This window comes from Pogona vitticeps, chromosome 3 (assembly GCF_051106095.1).
Source record: "Pogona vitticeps strain Pit_001003342236 chromosome 3, PviZW2.1, whole genome shotgun sequence".
Classification (NCBI taxonomy): domain Eukaryota; kingdom Metazoa; phylum Chordata; class Lepidosauria; order Squamata; family Agamidae; genus Pogona; species Pogona vitticeps.
The window spans coordinates 120994723-121016711 of NC_135785.1; the positions used below are offsets into that span (position 1 = coordinate 120994723).

A 21989-nucleotide genomic window follows, 5' to 3' on the forward strand; every position below is an offset into this window, starting at 1 on the left:
GGTGGTCACAAGAAATCTGAAAGAGTGAGAGAAACCAGGCTTGAAGGGACCGCAACCTCAGTCCAGCATGCTGTCTCATAGCTGTGGTAGATGCCATCAGCCCCAGGAGTCGCCGGATCTGTAGGACAGGGAACCAAACGGCTGAAAAAAAGGAGCATAACAAATTATGCATTTTCACAAACTTGCTGTCAGGGGAAAAAGGCTGCTTCAAGAAAGCATCCGAAGTTGCATTAATGCAATCTACAGATTGTGTAAATTGCAAAATTGACTTCTCTATGCTGACCTTTAGTCCTGATGCTGACAAAAGATACAGTGTCAAGGATGTGTGTTTACAAGCTTGTGACTTGGACTCAGCAGCCAGGAGCCAGTTATCCAAATATGGATAAACAGTGATTCCCCCAAGTGAAACCCTGAGAAAGCGTTGATAGTCTGACCGGATGCCAGCATGAAAATGAGCATCTTACGATTATGAGCAACTCCCTGGACGTAACATGTGAATAACAGAGTCCAAGGAAGTCATAAGGAATCTACGTCGAGTAATAAAAGAATTCAGGCCTCTAAAATCAAGGATGGGCCAGAGGTCTTCATCCTTTTTTTCTTTTTTTGGGAGGGGGGATCGGGGTGGCCTTAATGTGGCCTGTGGCAGGGGATATATCAAATTCAGTGGCATAGCTGGTAGCTATGATAGAGACTACTGAAATGTTAGATGTGGAGGAACACCAAATGGAAAGATAAGGGGCCAAACGATGACAGAGAAGTCAGGTGCAGTAAAGAGACCGCTCAGCTTTGCGGACGTGCCTGCGGTTTTGTTGGTCAGGGTGCTGCCTGCCCACATGTCTAGGGGGCGGCAGCTGGTAACTTTGGAGTTGAGGCCTTTGATGTTCCTGGGATGCCCTAGGCTGGTAGGAACATCACGAGGTACTTGCAGTTGTTACTTCGTTACACCGTGCCACCTTCCACTGCTCAGGGGAATATCATTGATACACATTATGATATCCTTGGCAGGCACAGTGTTTCAATTGCGTTGAAATTGAAACACTTGATATGATCCTACAAGATCATATCAGAAAGTGCTACAGTGCTTTTATTCCATTCAACAGATTATAGAAGTGTCACAATGTTTTATCTTGTCCTAGATTCTACTCCATCTCTTCATCAGTACTAGTGGGAGAAGTCATCTAGAGATTTGCGCTGGGCTTTCACCAATACAGTACCTGGCTGACTCCAGCTTTATCTCCTCTTTTCATCTACAACTCCCAGGGAGGTCAAGTTTTGCCACATTTCTACAGGTCCAGACCAAATAGAGCCACAACGCATGGGGAAACTGACTCATCTGGAGAAAAGGATATGATTGGTCTTCAACAAGGATGGTTCTTTCCAAAAAGATCAAGTTCACAGTGTGCTGGACCTCCTAGCCTACCTGTGAAAATGCTGATGGCATAGTAGCTAGGTGTGTCCTTCAATGACTTTAGCTGGTATACGAGTTATTCCTCTGCTAAATAAATCAGCCCTTATTTAATATGTATACCCTCTATAGCAGTGGTCCTCAACCTTTTCTGAACCGTGGACCGGTTGGGGGGGTCCATGTGCGGGGGACAGGGTGCTTGCTCATGCATGCATGGGTGGGCAGGGCGCGCTTGCGGGTGGGTGGAGCACCCATGCATGAAGGTCTGCAGGCCATGCGTGGGGGGAGTGCATGCAGGGGATGGGAGATCTGTCTCCACAGCCCGGTCCTGCCAAGGGCATGGACCGACACCGGGCTGCAGACCGAGGGTTGGGGAGGGTATTCACATCCACATTAGACTATATACAGTGGTGCCTCGCTAGACAGTTACCCCGCATGACAGTTTTTTCGCTAGACATTGACTTTTTGCGATTGCTATAGCAAGTCGCAACACATTGATTCCTATGGGGGAATTTCGCTGGACAATGTTTGGTCCCTGCTTCACAAACCAATTTTCGCTAGACAACGATTTTGACAGCTCCTTCCGCACTTGCAAAACAGGTGTTTTCGGGACCTAAGCTTTGCAAGACAGCAATTTAAACAGCTGATCGGCGGTTCGCAAAGCGGCTTTCCTATGGCCGATCTTCACTAGACAACGATGATTCTTCCCCACTGGAACGCATTAAACAGGTTTCAGTGCATTCCAATGGGGAAATGCTTTTCGCTAGACAATGATTTCGCTAAACAGCGATTTCAGTGGAACGGATTATCATAGTCTAGCGAGGCACCACTGTATAGTAGGGGCAAACGTGCTTAAGATGTCCTGGGGGCAATTTCAAGCCTCCAGCACATGTTCACAGGCCATACCAGCCCCCTCCTCAAACAAACACCTTTCATGTATAGGTGGCCTATAAGTTTTAAGTTGTCATAAAGTGAGCTATATAGTTGATTCAAGTAAAACCAAAACCACAGCAGTGGATATGTCTGGGTGTCAAAAGATTATGAATGAGGCAAGCTGAAACCGCTGAATAAGGATGATTAGAATTGGGGGGGGGGGGGAGAGAATGAAATGTAAGGTGTAACTTCAAATGCTTCCAGAAGACTAATACATACATACAAGATGCACTGCAATGACAGTTACTATCATCATAAAATGTAATATGTTTCTCTGCCTGCCACAGAATGTACACTTGAATGTATCTTTGTTGGTCTGTCTTGTTAGCAGAATGGTTGGCTTGGGACAGGATACACAGTAATTCCAGTTCCCTATTTCATAAATTTTAAATCACGAGTATCTCTGAACTTTCTTCCACTAGACAGAATTTTTAAAAAGCACTCTATCCTTTAAAAATGTTTTCAGAAAACCAAGAAATTGTGTGTGTTTTCAATCTGCCAACATAATAAATTCAATTTACTGTGCACTTAAAAGGCATCCAGAATAATTGTATCTTCATAACACTCTGAAGACACAAAGCTAAACAGGCTTCCCACAGAAAAATATTACTGAATTTGGAACAGAGATGTAAAATTTCCAGAAATTTTGAAGCCATCGTAGGAACCACCCCAATGAACAGAAGTCACATAACTTCCATTATGCTCCTACAGTGGACCCTCGACTTACAGACGGCTCGACTTAGAGACTTTTCGAGTTACAGACTTCTCTGGCTGCAAAATTTAGGTTCGACTTGCAGCCTGAGAATCGACCTACAGACCAGAAAAAAACCAAAATGGAACAAAAATGGAAAAAAATGGCTGGTTATGGGATTAATTGGTTTTCAATGCATTGTAGGTCAATGGAGACTCGACCTACATACTTTTCGACCTGCAGCCACCGTTCCAATACAGATAAATTCCGTAAGTAGAGTGTCCACTGTAGTTCATTTTCAGGACAATTCAAAGTACTGTTTCTGACCTATAAAGCCCTAAACAGCTTGGGTTCAAGCTATATAAAATAATGCATCTCCCTTTACAAGCATGGTGGCAAAACATTGCTATTATACAGCAAAACAGCTTTAAGACTCTTCTTTGATGAACCAATGAACAGTTTCGACTCATCTGGATCGTAAACAATGCTATCACACCATCAATGTTGTTGTAGGCTACAAGATCACCTTCCATGAAGAAGAGTGGGACAAGAGCCTTTTGATGGTCACAGAACAATGAAACCCTAACATCACCTGCCAGGAGATTCCAGTGCTGTAATCTGGAGTCCAACAGCTTTGGCCTTACTCTTGGGTAGTTCCAAATCCCTGACAAATTAATTCAATTCACCTTGTGTTATGAGGTGTGATTCAGAGGAGGATGGGAGAAAATGTTGGTTCTGTGACACTGATGGTTCAGGACTATAGATGGGCATGAATTAAAAGATGAATTGAAAAATTCATCAAAAATTGCTAATTCATTGGAAATTCGTCACTTTGTATTCATCAGATGCAACAACTCTGATGAATACAAAGCAATGAATGTTTAGCCATTTTAAACTCATCACTTAATTTACCCATTTTGGGGCTGTTTTTGTCCCCACAAGCCACCTGTAGCCCGCTCCTGTCAAATCAGGAGTCTCTAGGCAACCCTAGGAGGGATCTAGAGATGCCTAGATTGGCAGGTCAGCCAGCCAAATGCGCAGCTCAAAGGGCTCTGGGGATCTGTTTGTAAAGAAGTTTTATAAACAGTTTCCTTGCAGACATTTTCTACTTCTGCTCAGAGTTTTTTCTGAGTGGCTGCTGCTCCTGTCTGTTTGCTCTCTCAAGGCAGGCAGCAGTTCACAGTTACAGTGTGCAAACCACAACTTTATTTTATTATTTCAATTAGTGGGACTTTGGGGAAGGCTTTGTTTAGGTGTGTGTGTGTGTGTGTGTGTGTGTGTGTGTGTGTGTGTGTGTGTGTGTGTGTGTGTCCGTCCGTCCGTCCGTCCGTCCGTCCGTGCGTGCGTGCGTGCGTGCGTGCGTGCGTGCGTGCGTGCGTGCGTGCGTGTATTTCACCAACTATTTTTAGAGGTATGTGTGTTAGGGTAGGGCGAGTGATCTCTGTTTATGTATTTATTCTGTAGGCGATATTACCCTCGCCTGCATTCCATTTCAAGTTGAAGGTGTGTGTATGTGGTGGGGACTGTGCAGGTACTGTGTGGTTTTGGGGTTATTTCCCCTACTCCCCTCCCATCTTTTAAAAATATACTCATGCTTTCCTTGCCAAAATGTAATCATTTGGATGGTTCCAATTCTCGGTTAGAGTGGGTGCTTTGGGATTTTTTATTCAATTCCTCCCCCCATCATCCTATTTTGTCCCTCTGAGGACCCTACCTTCTTTTTAAAATATTATTTTCTTACAACCCTCTCTTAGATCAGCCCATTTAATTTTTCCTTTTATTTGTGAGCAAGTCCCCTCCCCTCTCTGTTATTCCCAAATCGAAATGTGTGTGTGTTTTAGGAGGTAGGATTACAGCACCTGAAAATGAAGAGCAGTGGGGTCTCTAAGGGGAAGAAGCCCCTCGGTAGATCAGCCACCACTGTTCAGCCTTTGGCGGGCTTGGAGCTGGAGGTGAAAGCAGAACTTCCTCAGGTGCCCAAAGAAGAGCTGCTGCTCTTCATTGAGGAATGAGAGGAGTTAACAGTTCCAGAAGATCCAAAATCCCCCACAGTCCTCTCAATGAGTACTGCCAGGGCAGGTTTCACCACCACCACCCGACCCCAGAACTCATCTCCTCAATCCTGCCAGATACGCATCACACCGTCTTCCCAAGATGGTAGCAGAGAGGGACAGGCAGTGGGTCATAGTAGTTCCAAGCATGGCAGAGGCTCCCTACGGGAACATTTCACTGTTGTCAACAATGACCAATGCACACTGCTCTGCAATGCCTGACTTACAGTGGCCCACAGGGGTTTCAACCCCAGACATCTTTCCTCCACCACCCTTCACCAACATCTGGAGAGGCATGACCCAAGGCTCCTATCTGGGGAAGGCTGTCTGTTACCGTCTGGGGAGAGGAAAGGACCAGCACGATGGGGAGAAGTGGAGAGAGAGAAGGAGGTACTGCCTTTGAAAAATACCACCATGGGAACTTATGGATGGGAGCTTGAGGCAGGCCAAGTTCAAGAATGTAGTTCCTACTGGGGCTGCAGACACCTTCAGCAGACGGTCCAGTGGCAAGGCAAAGGAGGTGGGCACTTGTTTGGTTGCTGAGATGATTGCCTGCTCAGGCTTCCATTGTCCATCATAGAAACCTGTCTTTCGCTATTTGCACCATTTCCCCCCCACCCACACACATATGTCCCCCCCCTCCTGGATAGTCCTGCCCTCTCTCTCTGACTCTGTGTGAGAGGTGGTCCATGACGAGCTGTCAAGGGCACACAGCCAAAAAGTCCACTTCACAGTTGACCTGTGGAGCAGGGATAACCATGGGTACTTCACTGGTGGCAGCTGGAAGACCTGAAGGGTGGCAGGGCATCAGCAACAGGGCCACAGGAAAGGCACTTGTCATGCCACCAGACTACAGGGTTGTTCTGCTGCAGGTGCGGCACATAGAAGTTTAGGTGATGGGGAGGAATATTGCCAAAGAGTTTTAGGCCACACTGCAGAAGTGGGCAACAGATGGTGATGTCATCTGTGAGCACACGGTGACAGATGCCAAGAGAAACATGTCGGTGGCGTTGAATGCAGCAGGCTTTGAGGGCATTGTGTGCATGGCATACGACTTACACCTGGTTCTGTGCTATGCCATTGGCCTGGGGAGCCACATCAAGTTTGATTGGGACGCAGGCATATGGGAGACATGGCACTTCTGGAGAAATGCTGTCAACTGGTAAACCATTTTTCACATAGCTTGAAAGCTGCTTGCCAGCTGCTGAGAGGCAGAGTTGTTGGGAGGAACATTTTCTCCTGCCGGACCTGCCAACCCAGTGGAACTCCGCCTACATCATGGTCTCTTGGCTGGTGGAACAAAAGACCATATTGGGACCTTATGTCCAACATTCCCATTCTGCCCAGGGGAAAGAGGTGGGCCTCACTGCCACAGATTGATTTTCCCTATCCCAGATGGTGCAGGTGCAAAAGCCCTTCCAGGAGACCTCCCGCCCCCCTTTTTTTAGCACTCACAAGGCAAACCTGGGACAAGTCATCCCCTGATGCGCACCCTTGACCGGGCTCTGGAGTCCGCTGTTTCCTCCCTATTTCTGTGGAACAGGGCCGTGGTGTAGAAGTAACAACTGCTGATACAATCTGTTGGCTCTCTACAAATCATTGACACTGCAAACGGCATCAATTTCCTTTTCATGTTCAACTGACTACTGGCAAAAATTTGTTGTGTGGTGCCCGCCTCTTGCCCTGATCTCCAGTTTTGCAGCCAAAATAAAGGTGATCGGCTTTTTTAACCATTGTGGTTACACTGTGCTTTTTAATGCAAAAGTCATGTATGATGCAATACCAGCTTCAGATTGCATCATTCATTGTTTTGCCTGAAAAGCAAGTTCTGTCCAAACCTAGTCATAGATTTATTAATAGATCCACCAATCAAAGATGTATTTTAGTCATGTCTGGTTTAAATTGAGATCTCTTCCCCTTTTAACTCCCTTGTCCTCTGCCATTCCCAAGAGTCATATGTACTGACCCAATAGCATTATCTTGAAAACTAGCATTTCTTGAATAAGTATTTCTTCCCAATAGCATACAGTATCTTGAAAAATAGCATTTCTTGAAAACCAGAAATTCTGGGTCACTGAGAATGAAAATGATGCTTTAAATGATTTTAAGCATCATTTTCATTCTCAGTGACGCAGAATTAGTAAAGTTTGACTACATTTATTTCAGAAGGATTTTGGCTGTAGACTACTGTTTCCAGCATTTTGAACATTAGATCGTCTATTAAAATACAATTCATTCATTATCTCTGTTTTCCAGGCTGTGTGACCAACACAGCTACTGTAGTTTGTTTCCAAATACCCACCCCTCACAACACTATAAGCTGCAAAATGAAAACTGAAGTTTTGATGGCTGTAGCTCAAGGATGACAAATCACAAGCAAAGTAACCTACCCTGACAGAGAAGTCACATAATTGACTGCTAGGGCTTGCATTGCACAAACATTGCAGTTCTCAAACAGCATGAAGAGAATGGATCAAACATACCAAACAACATGAAGTTACAATGGTACTCTATAAGCCACTTAACTCCCTGACACAAAGGAGTCTTCCAACACAATGACAGATTGATCTGGGCAAATGTTCCACTTTAACTAGTGTATAGATCAAAATGTATTTTTTTTCCTATTGTCTCTTCCTATTCTCCTATATGCATCCTACTCTATACTAGAGTAGAGCACAAATGAAAATTGTACTCAACAATATTCCAAGAATTACTTCACATTCCATCATCAACAAATGGCAATTCAGAAGAGCTATGGTAGTCACATAGTCCTGCACAGTTCTCAATGTTTTTTTTTAAATTTTATTTATATCCCACCTATCTGGTCGGGTTAGGACCACTCTAGGCGGCTTTCCCATTGTTTACTTTTATATATTAAAATCCATCTTCTCTGTGAAAATTGAAAGAGGAATTTTAATATAGTCTATCTTTTCATTAAAAATAGAGGCAGAATATAAACAGTTACTGTAGTCATCAAATTCAGAAGAAATGTCATTATATCGCTGTGTTTTCTTCTGTAAGCAAATGGATGGCATTTACTCTTATGGAGAATGACAAATTCTAGGCTCTCTGTAAAAGAGGGCAAACCAGTACACATCTCAGTTAGGTGCAGTGTGGACTTTATATATGTACAAAGATCTTATCACTTCAACACACATATTTCACTCTGATATATTTTTTTTCTGGTAAAAGAAACAGGAGTATTATAACAGCTGAGCCTGAAATATGTGCCCTTTGTTCATCACTTTTGATATGGATCCCAATAAGCAATGCCTCTGGTATATACCTCTGTCTTAATGATCGAACTTGTTCAACATAATTACTCTTCTATTACACAAACATTATTATTATAACAAGAAAATTGCATCTGTGCATGCTGCTACAGAGATGGTGCATATATCAAAATGTGTGGCAGGGATGAAAATCTATAGTTCAAAGAACATGCACATTCTACAAGGCTGCCAGCATCACACTTTATCCTGTAAAATAATACCCAACTGTATTATCTAAATACTATGTAGCAAAGAATGGACAAAAATATCATGAACAAATTCAAGCTGTGCAAGAGTCTTTTGATATGACCAGATTATTACCAAGAATAAGGAATTTGTTTTATACAGAACAGTGGTGACATGACTTTGGGTACAATGCCCTGCATACTGCCAAACGAACATACAGATTGGACCAGAAACAATATAGCATCTATGTCAAAGGGAGAACTATGGAAAACAAAAATCAGATGCAAAACCCATGAACACTCTCACCAAAAAAATAAGCTACCATTTTCTCCAGTCAAATTATGAAACTATCAAAATCAGAATTTTAAGAGATCACTGTGTTTTGTTCTGTACAGCACACAAGTTCAGATATTTCACATGTGTTAGTTTGAGAATCAGTTCAGTACTAGGTCTTGGACAAACTCAATGAAATGAGATCTGTTAAAGAAGCACACCTTTCTTGTGGGGTTTTGAGAAATCAATAGAATCTGCAGATGCAAACTCTAGGAGTAACTGCAGTAGTACAGTACAGAATAGAGTCAACTGTGCAGATGAATTCATCAGCACTATCCTAGCATTCCTTGACTACATTAAGATTGGTCTCCCTGCATGTATAGTATTTTTTTCTTCTAAGAGAGTTTTTCTCAGTTTGTGAAAGCTGAAGAATATGGGCAACTTACAATGTTGGCATTACAGTGGTGCCTCACTAGACGCTTGCCTAGCGGGATGAAAAACCCACAAGACGATTGGTTTTTGCGATCACGATGGTGCCTCGCAAGACTTTTTTTTCTATGACCGTGCTTCGCAAGACTTTTTTTTTAGACCGATGCTTCGCAAGACTTTCTTTTTGCATAGGGAACCTTGAAAGACGATTTTTTCACAAGATGACAGTTTTCGTGGAACGAATTAAAATCGTCTTGTGAGGCACCACTGTATATGATATACTTGCTTGTGAGAACTCTAGACACAGCTCTGGCTCCCTGAAATGGCTCTGCAAAGTTCTCTTATTAACCTTTGTGCCTGAAGTACCTCTTGAAAAGCCTCTGTTTAATGACCTCCCGTTTTTCCTTCAAATTCCTTCCTCTAAACCCACCTTTCTGAGAAAGCCCTTTAACAATCCCTTTAGTTTCTACATTAAAGGGATATAACTAATTATTATAACTAAGTCAAAGTTATGTGTAATTGAAATAATCCCATATTCTTCTGTTGCCTACACTTGCCATTTTATCTCCTTTCCTCTGTTTCCGTGTCTCGTTAAGACTGTAAATGCTTTGGCGTAGATACATGTCATATCTGTACAGCACTATGTACACAAAATGGTGGTGTATAAACTACCACCTTGTATGTTTGTATTATATTCCATTTTAAATCAATTTATTTTTGAGTGAGATTACAGGTGAAATCTGAACACACAAATGTAAACTAAAGAAAGGCATTAATTTTGCCTCATCTCAGGCACCATTTAGTATAAAAGGAGTTACTTTTAGATCCAGAAATGTTCATGAATGTTACCATGTGATGGCTATATGTTAAAACAATGTGATCTGTATAGAATAAAACCAAAACAGTTCCTCATAATAGAAAGCTAAATAATCATTTAAATAGTGAAAACTATCACATTTCAACCCCTCTTCTAAGCTCTAATTCAGGATAGGCAAGTATCTGGCTCTCCAAATGCTGACCTGCAACTCCCACATATTTAGACCAGTTCCAACATCACTTCATCCTCTTTGGAGTAGTTTAGAGAATTCTTACTGAGAATCAAGTAGATATTTTTGACATAATTCTGCAAGGAAAACTACCAAGAACAACACTTTGGAAGAATGATCTTTCATGTCAAAACTCTCATCATTCCTTCTTAACACTTTCCACAAGTCTTCCATCCCAGCAATCATTCCAGAGCATCCCTGTTTTATGTACATTAATTACTCCCCTTAGCACTATTTCTGGAGAATAAATTATTCCAGGAATATCACTTTAAATTACCCCAGGAAGCCAAAACAAATAATACTGGGCTTTTCTATTTAGAGCATGAAGTTAAAGAGCTATGGTTCAACAGAATGACACTTAAGAACATTTTCAAAATTCTCCAGAGACAAATATCAATAAAAATCAGAGTAATGATAAATAGAAATGTTGAAGTGGGTAATGCTCTAATACTCCTGAAGCATAACACTCTAAAGTATACTGTTTATAAAGCACTATTTTCATACCTCACAGCATCCAGTCTCTTGTTTTGTCGAATAAGCTCAATGAACTCCTGAATCCTTAGGCTGAACTCCAGGCAACTCTAAGATTAAAGACAAGATGGAGGCCTGACATCAGATCCTTCTGATCAAGTTTACTTGTCAGCAACTTACCTTGAAATCAACTGGAATTCCAAGTAGTTCTAGAACTGAAGTGTTACATATGCAAGAGAAATGGAATGGTTCACAGAGAGACTTGTTTAAATTTAGGTGTTCATATAGTTGAAACACATTTCTTGTTTACCACCTAGAAGCACTCAGCTATGTAAGACAGAGACCCTACTCATGCTTAATTGAATTGAGCAGTTTAACACAAGCTGTTTTTAGGCCTACATTCCATTTCTATCCAACTGTATAGCAATCACTGCAAATATTTTTTAAGATGCAACACAAAGTAAAAGATCTGTGTCTTTCATACAGACATAGTTTGATAAGAAAAAGTTACTTTTAAAGAGTAGCCTGAACATTTTTCATTTGCTTTTTTATGTGTCAAGATGCTACTTAAATTATATTTTAAATATGAAAAAGTACATATTTTCATCAGGTAAAAGCTAGATGGCAAATTTAGTAAACCACACTCATCCACACATCACATGTTTATTTTCAATAGTAAATCAATCTACTTCACATTTGTTCATTTTACCACTGAGTTGTAAAATGTATATTGTTACCTGTTTTAAAATTTATCTTGTAATATTATTCATGTGATCCTGCTGCCCTATGGTATCAATTGCTTTTCAGATCTCGTTAAATGGTGTGTTGTTTTTGGAGTGTGTCACTTTACATGTTTGGCTAGCTTATGTCAAGATTTATCTGTCTTGCACAATCAACTCTATAAAAACTGTTTATCAAAATATATAGTATGGCGAAATATTTCTTCATACATAACTATTCTATATTAGTGAAATCCATTGTACAATCAAAGTAACATGAAAAATGTAGTTAACACAATTTCTGCATGCAGAATACTGAATACATGTAGAATAGGTTTTACTAACTAGGTAACTACAACCCTCCCCCCCAAAAAAAACCTAAGATCACAAGAGGTACCTGATCTGAATCTTATTGTGCCATGAGCTGCCTACATAACTGTGCTCTCAGTTCCCTTTACCTTCAGCCCCCTATCTGCAATATGAAGATAATCCTGATTTACAATAAAATATAGTACATTAAATCCAACTGTTAGTCCCTGCTACAGCAGAACCACTAAATCAATGCCTAAAATTCACTTGTATAACTACAAAATTCAATTTGGAGGCAAATTGCCCTAAATTAAGAAATCACCATAGATATTACAAGTTGCTCACTGAGTCATACAACTCAGTATGCAACTAATAATGTCTATGGTGATCTCTAATTTAAGGCAAATCAAAAATTAAGCCATTGGTGTTATTACAGTATAACTAGGTAAGATGACTCAGGCCAACAGAATTTTTCAAGTCAACACTTATGCAAGTCCCATTTATACAACAGGGCTACTCTAGTTGCAATTAACTGTTCATCCACCCATTCTCACTCAGATCTAAAACTTTCGCCATGCAACACATATAACTACCATCAATTTAAGAATTTAAATACCTTCATTTTCCTGAGCCTTGATTTGTTGTCATGACACCAAGCTAAACAAGTCATTGTTTCTTGTCTTTCCAATGATTCCTCTACCTCTTTGGCAGTCAAGAACATTTCAATATTTACCAAATCCTATAAAGAAAGTGAAGGGCAGTTACTCATCTGAGAGACACTATTTGCATAGCTTTCATTAAAACAACCAAGTACAAACAGTGAAAAGATCGCCACTAACAAAAGATGCCCCAGTCTGGTTTGAGGAGCTCTCTCCCATTGCCTTCAGTCCCCATAGCACAACCCATTTAGCAGGTTGCTTAGTTCTCTGAGTAGCATTTTCAAGGGATTGATGTTGGGAGAAAATGGCAGTGAAGTCCATACAATTAAAGCATATAGACATTTTCTCTGCACAGCATGGGGAAAATGTCCCATCCACTAACTACCAGCCCTTGTCACTACTACTTTTTGGGTGTGATTCACTCTCAAGTGACTATTTTTTCTTTAAGTGCTTCCACATCTAGTATGCCAAGCAGAAATTATTAATCATCTAATTACTCACCAAGGAAGACCCATTTCTCAGAGAAATAGCTTTTGACTTGAGATTATGTTATTGGCTCTTAAAGGGACCTTACAATACTTCAATAAGATTTCCGCCCTAATTTTTACAGCAAGCAGTTGTTTATGCTTCTTTGTTCAACTATATATATGAGCTACCCTGTTTCCCCTAAAATAAGACCTAACCTGAAAATAAACCCTACTATGATTTGGCAGGATGCTTGTAATATAAGCCCTACCCCCAAAATAAGCCTGTTACGTGAAACCTCGCCCTCCACCACTGTGCAGCAACCAGAATAAAATGACATGACTATTTGAATAACAGATTGTTGTACAGTGGTGCCTCGCATTGCGACGTTAATTCATTCCGCAAAAATCGCTGTTGAACGAAAACGTCGCTATGCGATATTAAAAAGCCCATAGAAACGCATTAAAACCTGATTAATGCGTTCCTAGGGGCTTAAAACTCACCGTTCAGCGAAGATCCTCCATAGCGCAGCCATTTTTTGGTGCCTTTTAAGTGAGGAATCCGTCCCAGAAAACAGCGGGTGGCCATTTTGAAACCGCCGATCAGCTGTGCGAAAATGGTCGCTTTGCGATGATTGGTTCCCAAAATTCCCCCATAGGGAACATCAGAAAGTGATCGCTTTTGCGATCGTAAAAAGGTTGTTGCAAAGCAATTTCGTCGCTAAACGGAGCGCTCGCTAAGCGAGGCACCACTGTACATGAAAAACTAAAACATCCCCTGAAAATAAGCCCTAATGCATTTTTGGAGCAAAAATTAATATAAGATCCTGTTTTATTTTTGGGGAAACAGGGTAGAAATTCTGAATTTTCACATACATCAATCCATCTTATTCTCACATCAAGTTAATGATATTTTATTCCTGGTCTTCATTAGAGTTTATTAGTTCATTCAATTTATATACCACCCTTCTGTAGTGAATAGGACTCAACAGGTATACAATTTGCTTTTCACTGCCAAACACCAAAGCACATAATGAATTTATAAATAAAGTGGATCCAACAGTTCATAAGAGAAAAAGAAACTGGAAGACAAAATCATTGTTTTTCAAGATTTCACTTGGATATTGGTAAGCAAAGAAATACATTAGATCCATATGCCTAAATTTCAGTAATATGACAATTACATACAGCCAATTAACAGAATTACAAGAAACAAGAATTAACAGATAAAAGTTATAATGTTGGTAAAGGCACAGTTAAGATGGGATGGGCAAAGCATGGGCTAAATGTAGCCCCCATGGCCTCCACAAGTTCAAAGAAGAAGAAAAATTCTATTCTTAGACCTGACAACATTCTCCCAAGACTTTCCCACCCACAAAAAAACAGATACTGCCTATTTTAAAAATGCCATTTTCTGTCATATCCAGGCTTACTATAGGTTGTGTGTGTTTGGGGGCTTGAATTTGTTTCTTGAGCCCTCAGACTTTTCCCTGGACTGAAAAGAAAGGTTACTGCTAAAAGACATAAGTTCAATTTTCAGAGAAGTAGCAACAGGTTAAGGGTTTGAATACGGCTTGTTTCACTTAGAGCTGTATGCTTTGCAAGCTCCTTTCTGTTATTCATCTTCACTCATTCCTTGGAGGTAGGGAATGATATAGCCTGAACAGGACGAGAGGAAGGTTCCATCTAATGGTACTTAGTAATAATAATGGTGTGCTGTCAATTCTGACTTCTCAGGGTTTTCTGGTACAGAATACTCAGAAGTGGTTTGCCATTCCCTTTTCCTGGGGGCATCCTGGGACTATGCAGTGTAGCATTCAGCCCTGCCCAAGGCCACATAGGCTGGCTCTTCAGGGAGACACAGTGGAGAACTGAACTCTCAAACTCCTGCTCCACAGATACTTAACATGGTACTTTATTAAATATGTTTTTTAAAATTTCTACGGTTGTCTACATCAGTTGGTTAATTGATGTATGAATATACTACACAAAGATGACCTGTCCAATGTAACTACTAAATTACCATCCCTGCCTACATTCTTCCAACTCCAGTGAGTAAACAAAGAGTACGAATTACATATTAAAATTCCATTTGGCTGAATAGCTTGTACATAACAGGAAATGAAGAACCTGATTGTGACAAACATTACAGTATCAACATGCCAATGCATGTACAACTTATTGACTATTTTACTAATTCAATCAAACACAAATTCTAACTAATTTCTCAATGTAACTGGCTACATTAAGAATTTTTTGTGGCTACACTGGCTAGTGCATGTAGAAAAAAGAATTCTTAGCAAGATCCACTTTGTTCCAATATCACTAATGATTATTTTAAGCTGGTAAAAAAAATTACACTGTGAAATCAAAACAAGCAGAATGAACTAACAAAATTCATTGAACTAGTAATATAAGAACTCTGCTATAAAGATTAAGTCACCCAAATTAATTAATTCCAGTCAAATTCAAAGTATATGTGTTAACAAAAAGATGCAAGGAACAGTAGAAAATTACTCAAGCTGGGATGGTGAACAAGAACAAATTTAAACAAATTTAAGAGACACAGAGACAGTTCTGTCCTCTGAAGATGCTGGTCACAGAGACTGGCGAAACATTAGGAAGAAAAATCTTAAGAACACGGCCAAACAGCCCAGAAAACCCACAAGAACCATCACATTTAAGAGACTTTCTAAACACACAGTTCAACTGCCAGTTTTAGATTGCCAGGAGGTAAAGTATGGTGCTGAGGTAACAGTTCCTCTCCATTATTTTACAGTTCCTCTCTCTACATGTTACAACTTGAAGATCAGGAAGAAGTACTATAACTTTGATTTCTCCTTGAAACACTAGTCTTTCATCCATACATCTGACTTCTTAGCACCTGGTCTATACAGGCAGTGTCTCAATTAAAGACACCTGCCAAACATTGCCTAGCCACGGGTGACCAAGACAGGAAGCAATTTTCTTATTCCAGTCTTGATATCAGCCTCATCATCAGGGTACATTTCTCTAAGCTGAATAATCACCAGCTGTTCCCCTTCCTTTAAATGGGAGGTTACCCTGGAGGCCTCTGGGAAAACCTCATCTTTTTCAATGAAAGTGGTCCCTGCCATACTCCAGGCAGTACTGTACTAAATATCAGCATTTTTATGGGCATTTCATCATAGCAACTACCAACCTCAATACCACTTTGCCTTGCTAGTTTTACAGCTGTATTGTAGTAGCCACACCGCAAAAGATGTTCCACCATCATGCGATCCATGCGTTTTTTCTTCCACATATTTGCAGCAGCTGGCTGATCACTACTGTGCTCTTTGAGGTGTTCAATTCTGCGTTTGCACAGTTTTGCACTCTCATCTTCAGCCTGGATTGATTCAACTGCCTATATAAAGAAAACACATGTTTAGTCAGATTTTAATGTGAAACTCAATCTGAACTCTACATTTAACTCATTTACTATTCTGAAATGCAGATACACTGATACTTAAATATATAGATGAAACCCACTGTAGCACCCCACAACCAGTATCTAACAGAATCAAACTGCTCTATTTGAGAGCAAAGAACAGAGCTGACACAAACTCCTCTACCAGTAATAAAGAGTTCATCCTTATGTATATTAGGAAAGGCTTCAGAAAGAAGAACCAATTCATTCTTCATTTTCAAAGCATTCATTTGTATATACTGTATGTTTGTGATAATCAGAGCATGAACCTGTGATGTGCAAACACTTAGCTGGGAAGTTGAGAATTCCAGCATTAAAATAATTCACTTGGCATCTTATAGGCATCCTCCCTATAACAATACAAAGCAAGTGAGACTGAAACCTTGTGTGATGCTCCTATCAACTGAAATCTGCTTTATATTGGACTTCAGCACCAACTGCATGCACTGTATTTACAAAGAAATTTATCTGCTCAATACAAGCAAACATAAACTGAATTATTTTCATTTAAGAGAAATACACATAAAGCTAAAACAGTTACTTCCTCAGTCTTCATGCATAAGGTTTCCTGTTAACCTGTTGTTACATTAAACACCCCTTTAGACAAAATTATTAGTACTGTATAGCGAATGCAAAATAAGTTCTGAAAGCTTCATATAGGTGCGGAAAAATAGGAGACAGCTTTCTAATAACTAAATAAAAATTAAAGGGAACTGTAAATTTAACATGTAAGGCACAAACATAAGTTTGAAATATCTTGAAGACCAACAGTTTCCTTGAATGTCTGTTAGCATTTCATTGAAGTATATAAAATGCTATTAATATAGTTTTCTTTCTAGAATGTCATTAGTCAAAGACAGAATCCAGTGCTTAAAGAAAGATGCAACACTTTCCTGATTACTTCTGACAACAGCTGAGTGCTTCTGACTACCATCAAATGACTCAAACAGGAATTTTGTTTTTTTTACTTTTGCAAATCTACTTCCAACTAAATGACTTCTGTTGCTATAAGACGTTAATTTTCTTCTTTGGGGTTAAAAAAATCATTTCCTTTTATAATGAACTTCTAGACAATTAGCCTTTGTCAATTCACATTAGCACTCTCCTAGCTCTTTGAAGAGACTGATACATTGGGCTCAATCTCTTGTTAGGTTCACATAGTGTATTTGTGTATTTCTTTTTCCAGATATAGGAGGCCCTTTTATAAAAATGGAAGGCCAAATACTGAACACAGTTGTGATTCTGTTTCACACATGCCTTAAAAAAATTACTGCATGCAGCATGCCAACCTGAGTGTCTACTTTAATGTTAGATAACAGGATCCAAAACCATATCATATTTTTGAGAATCAAGTTCTACCATCCCACTCCAAATGGAATTCAAGGCTGAATGACATTAGAATGTAGGAAGACCACTACAATATACATACTTCTTTCAAGTCACAAGAAAAATACACAATATATCTTTATCTTAGTTAGACCTGAAAAAGTTAAAACCACCCCTGAGCTTTGACTCATTACAAAGTAGTCCTGTATACCTATGCCTGTAAGGACAATTGTGTATCTCCCCATAACCACTCTTTTGCCATACATCTGATATTGCAGTACAGTGGTGCTTCGCCTTACGAACGTCTTGACTTGCAACCAATTCGAGTTACAACCAGCTCCAGTTGCAAAATTTTGCCTTCACTTGCGATCGGCTTTGAGATACAATCAGAAAAGAGGCTGCTTTTCCCCATTGTTCCCTCCCTCTTCTGCCTTTTTTTTAACCTTAGAGGTCATCTTAGGTTAAAAAAGTCTCCCCCTAGTGGACAGATTAACCGCTTTTGCATTAGTTTCTGTGGGAACTAATGCTTTGAGATACAACCAGCGCCTTGAGACACGACCAAAAGACAGCTGGAACAGATTAATGGCACTTCAATGTATTCCTATGGGAAATGGTGCTTTGAGTTACAACCAACTTGAGTTACGACCATAATCCCGGAACAAACTGAGTTCGTAACTCAAGGCACCACTGTACGTGTAAAATTGTTCACATTCCCAAACACAAAGGTCAACCTATAGCAGGAGAAAAACTGCTGTGTGATTCTCTTATTCAAAAGCACAAATGGGGACTAAGTCTCAAGATGTATAAAAATTGGCAATATTTTTATTTTATGCTTAGTTTCTGAAGGCCACAGCCAAAACACATTGAGCCTGAGATTTTTAAATAAAATCTGCATTGCCAATTTTTATACATCTTGAGACTCAGTCTCCCATTTGTACTTTTGCCACCAGCTCCCAGTTCCCTCTGCTTTGTTTCACACTGATACTGGTGTCATGGCCTGGGACAATATATTCAGCTATTCTAAAGAAGATAAACTACCATTACAGCCTTACATTTTTGAGAGGAAAGACAAATGTGCTGACGTGAAATGGGAGGAATTATGCAAAATGCACAAAAAACTTATTAGAAGTTAACTGCATGCCTTCACATTATTAGAATACTGCAGAATACAACAGATTCCCAGAAGCCTGAGAATATTGAAAGAACCAGGCATATATAGAGATAAAGGATTTATAGACAAATGGAATGCCATTCTAAACAAATGCTCACAAGATCTGATGATACTGATTATTGATACTTCCTCCAAAATTAACTTAGAATTGAAGAAAACACTACAAGAAAACAAGAACAAATACAAATGGCACCTTACCAAACAAAACTAGCAGAATTCGGCCAATTTGGATGAAGAGCTGAAGAACTTATGAAAAACTCAAAGCATTTAAGTACAAAAAGTTACAAAGAGATAAAAAGGACTATACGTCCCTGGCAGTACAAAAAAATCCAAAAAAGGATCCTTCAGCTTGGACAAAAACTCTACAGCGTCACATACAGACTGGGAATCAGCAGCTCAGAGCAGCAGTGATACAGACCACAGACACCAATTTTTTTTGAATCGGAAGAAAGGCAAAGAAAACAAGAGAAGATGCAGCTGCAGTGTGAAGTTAAAGAAAAACAGCTACAAGGGAAATCTCTCCTCTAATCCAGTTTACCAGGAGTTGGTTATAAATCTTTCCAAAAGTCCTTTGAATTATGTTGAGACAAATATTTTAGAAAAAGGATTATCTTTTGCACCCACACACGACTCAAATGAGATTAAATCTGTTTCATTTCTTTAGGAACGTTAAATTGAGGCACTTCTTTGGTAAGTGAGAGGGACATTCTGGGGGCCACAAGATTAATTTCAGAAGTCAATCTGTTCATGCCCCCAAGGAATCTGGGCTCTACAAACACAACTTTTGAAAAACTGGTTTTAAATAATTTGGAGAAAGTAGAGAAATCAACAAAATTCTCCTGGAAAAATATAAGTAAGGCATAACAGTGGGCCCTCAGGACTCTTTCCTCTGATTCATCCATAGTTATAAAAACAGCAGACAAGGGTGGTGCCAGTTATATAAAACACCAGTGACTATAAGCAGGAATTTCTTAGATAAATGTCAGATACAACAGCATATGAACCATGTGTATATGATCCAACTAATGAAATCATTAAAGAAATTAACATTCTACCAGAAGAGGGTTTATTCCTGGGTTGCATTCATAAATCAAATAATCCAGTGGCAGGAAGACCCATAATCTGAGGATCTAATTCATATCTCGAGCCCCTATCCAAATGTATTGATCATTTTTTGAAACCATTTATACCAGGGATACCATCATATATTCAGGACTCTAGAGATACAATTAATAAATTAGAGGCAGTTACAATATAAGAAAAGTATATTTTAGTTATTCTGGATCTAAGATCATTGCACACCAACATATCTCAGGAAGAAGCCTTAAGAATTATTTTGGACGAAACAGTAGAGAGACATCCACCAAATTTGTTCTTGTGTTCACTAGCTAAGACAGCCTTAAAAAGGAACTATTTTCAATTTAATAACAATTTCTATTGGCAAATAAAAGGAGTGGCCATGGAATGTGCCATGGACTCAGAAGTAGCCAACTTATATATGCAGTACTTATACATATATATACTCAACTTATATATGCAGCATACATCCAAATCAACAAAGGAATGGCTTCACCAAAAGAAGATTAAAGTTTTGGAATGGCCCAGTCAGAGCCCAGACCTGAATCCGACTGATTATCTGTGAGGTGATCTGAAGAGGGCTGTGCACAGGAGGCGCCCTTGCAATCTGACAGATTTGGAGTAGACTCATATCCATAAAGGCTGAGTGCTCTAATAAAATCAAAAGGTGCTTCGACAAAGTATTAGTTTAAGGGTGTGTACATAGATGCAACCATATTACTTCAGTTTATTTTTACATCTCTCCATCTGAAAAATTTCAGTTTGCTGTTCAACTAAGTTGTACAGTTCATAGGTCTCATTAACGGTGGAAAAAGTTCTGAAATGATTTATCTTTGTCTCGTTTTTTACATCACAGACATTTGACATTTTAACAGGGGTGTGTAAACTTTTTCTATCCGCTGTATATAGAAAACCAACAAACTGTAACACCTATTGAGGTTTGATAGCTCCCATCCAAGATCATCTCTACGTCAACATCTTCCATATGGTCAATTGTTAATGAAAGGGAACTACACCAAGAGGAAGGACTTTGAGCAGAAATCTCTAATATTGAGAAATCAGTTAAGAGACAGAGGTCATAGATAATACTTTTGCTAAGGCCAATAATACTAGACTCAGTGCTCTTCAAAACAAAACAAAAACTCTACAAATCATGTCAACTGTGTTCTAACATATGATCATGTCACCAACAAACTACAGAAATGCATAAAGAGGCATTGACATACAGTATACAGTGGTGCCTTGCACAACGAGCGCACCATAGAGCGATGAATTCGCTCTACGGTGACGCTTTTGCGATCGCAAAAGCGATCGCACAACGATGGCCCCAATGGGCAAAAATCGCAGAGCGAAGGTCGGTAGGCTGCTCACTTACCGACCTTCGCTTTGCGACCCGCCGATCAGCTGTTCGGCGGGTAAAAAATGGCCGCCGGAACAGCCGAAAGGGGCCGGGGCGCAGCGTTTTCGCGCCCTTGGTAAGCAAGGGGAGCGTGCGAAAATGCTGCGGAAGCCCCGAAATGGCTGCGCGCAACCATTTCGGGGCTTCCGGCAGTGTTTTCGCGCGCTCCCCTTGCTTACCAAGGGCGCGAAAACGCTGCGCCCCGGCCCCTTTCGGCTGTTCCGGCGGCCATTTTTTGCCCGCCGAACAGCTGATGGCAGCCATTTTGGCGCCCTCGTTCTGCGAGGGGAGGGCGCGAAAATGGCTGCCGCCTATGGAGGAACTTCGCTGAACGGTGAGTTTGAAAGCCATAGGAACGCATTGAACAAAGTTCAATGCGTTTCTATGGCTTTTTCCCTCCCGCACAGCGATGTTTCCCACAGCGAAGGTTAATCCGGAACGGATTAACCTCGCTGTGCGGGGCACCACTGTATTAGAAAGTATAGAAGGTTTTCAGGAGGGGGTACAGGTATAACTCAAAAGAACAAGAAACCTAGGGGATATATTAGTAAAGAGTGAATTTAAGAACAGATTACCACCACAAATACAGAGCATTTCACCTGGTTCTTCCCCTTCCACAGGACACCACACCTGTGGACATTGTGCCTACTATAGAAATTC

The 21989-nt window shown here is 40.1% G+C and overlaps 1 protein-coding gene across 3 annotated transcripts in view; it reads right to left on the bottom strand.

Annotated features, from left to right (window-relative positions):
* The window catches only part of MAEA (macrophage erythroblast attacher, E3 ubiquitin ligase), a 45223-nt gene that overhangs the window by 11222 nt on the left and 12012 nt on the right, over nucleotides 1-21989 (bottom strand). For all 3 annotated transcript variants that reach the window (XM_020797048.3, XM_020797047.3, XM_020797049.3), the window contains exons 3-5: nucleotides 16090-16293; nucleotides 12402-12524; nucleotides 10791-10867 (exon numbers count right to left, since the gene is read on the bottom strand). In XM_020797048.3, coding sequence (XP_020652707.1) covers nucleotides 10791-10867; nucleotides 12402-12524; nucleotides 16090-16293 — 404 coding nt within the window. The remainder of the gene's footprint in view (nucleotides 1-10790; nucleotides 10868-12401; nucleotides 12525-16089; nucleotides 16294-21989) is intronic.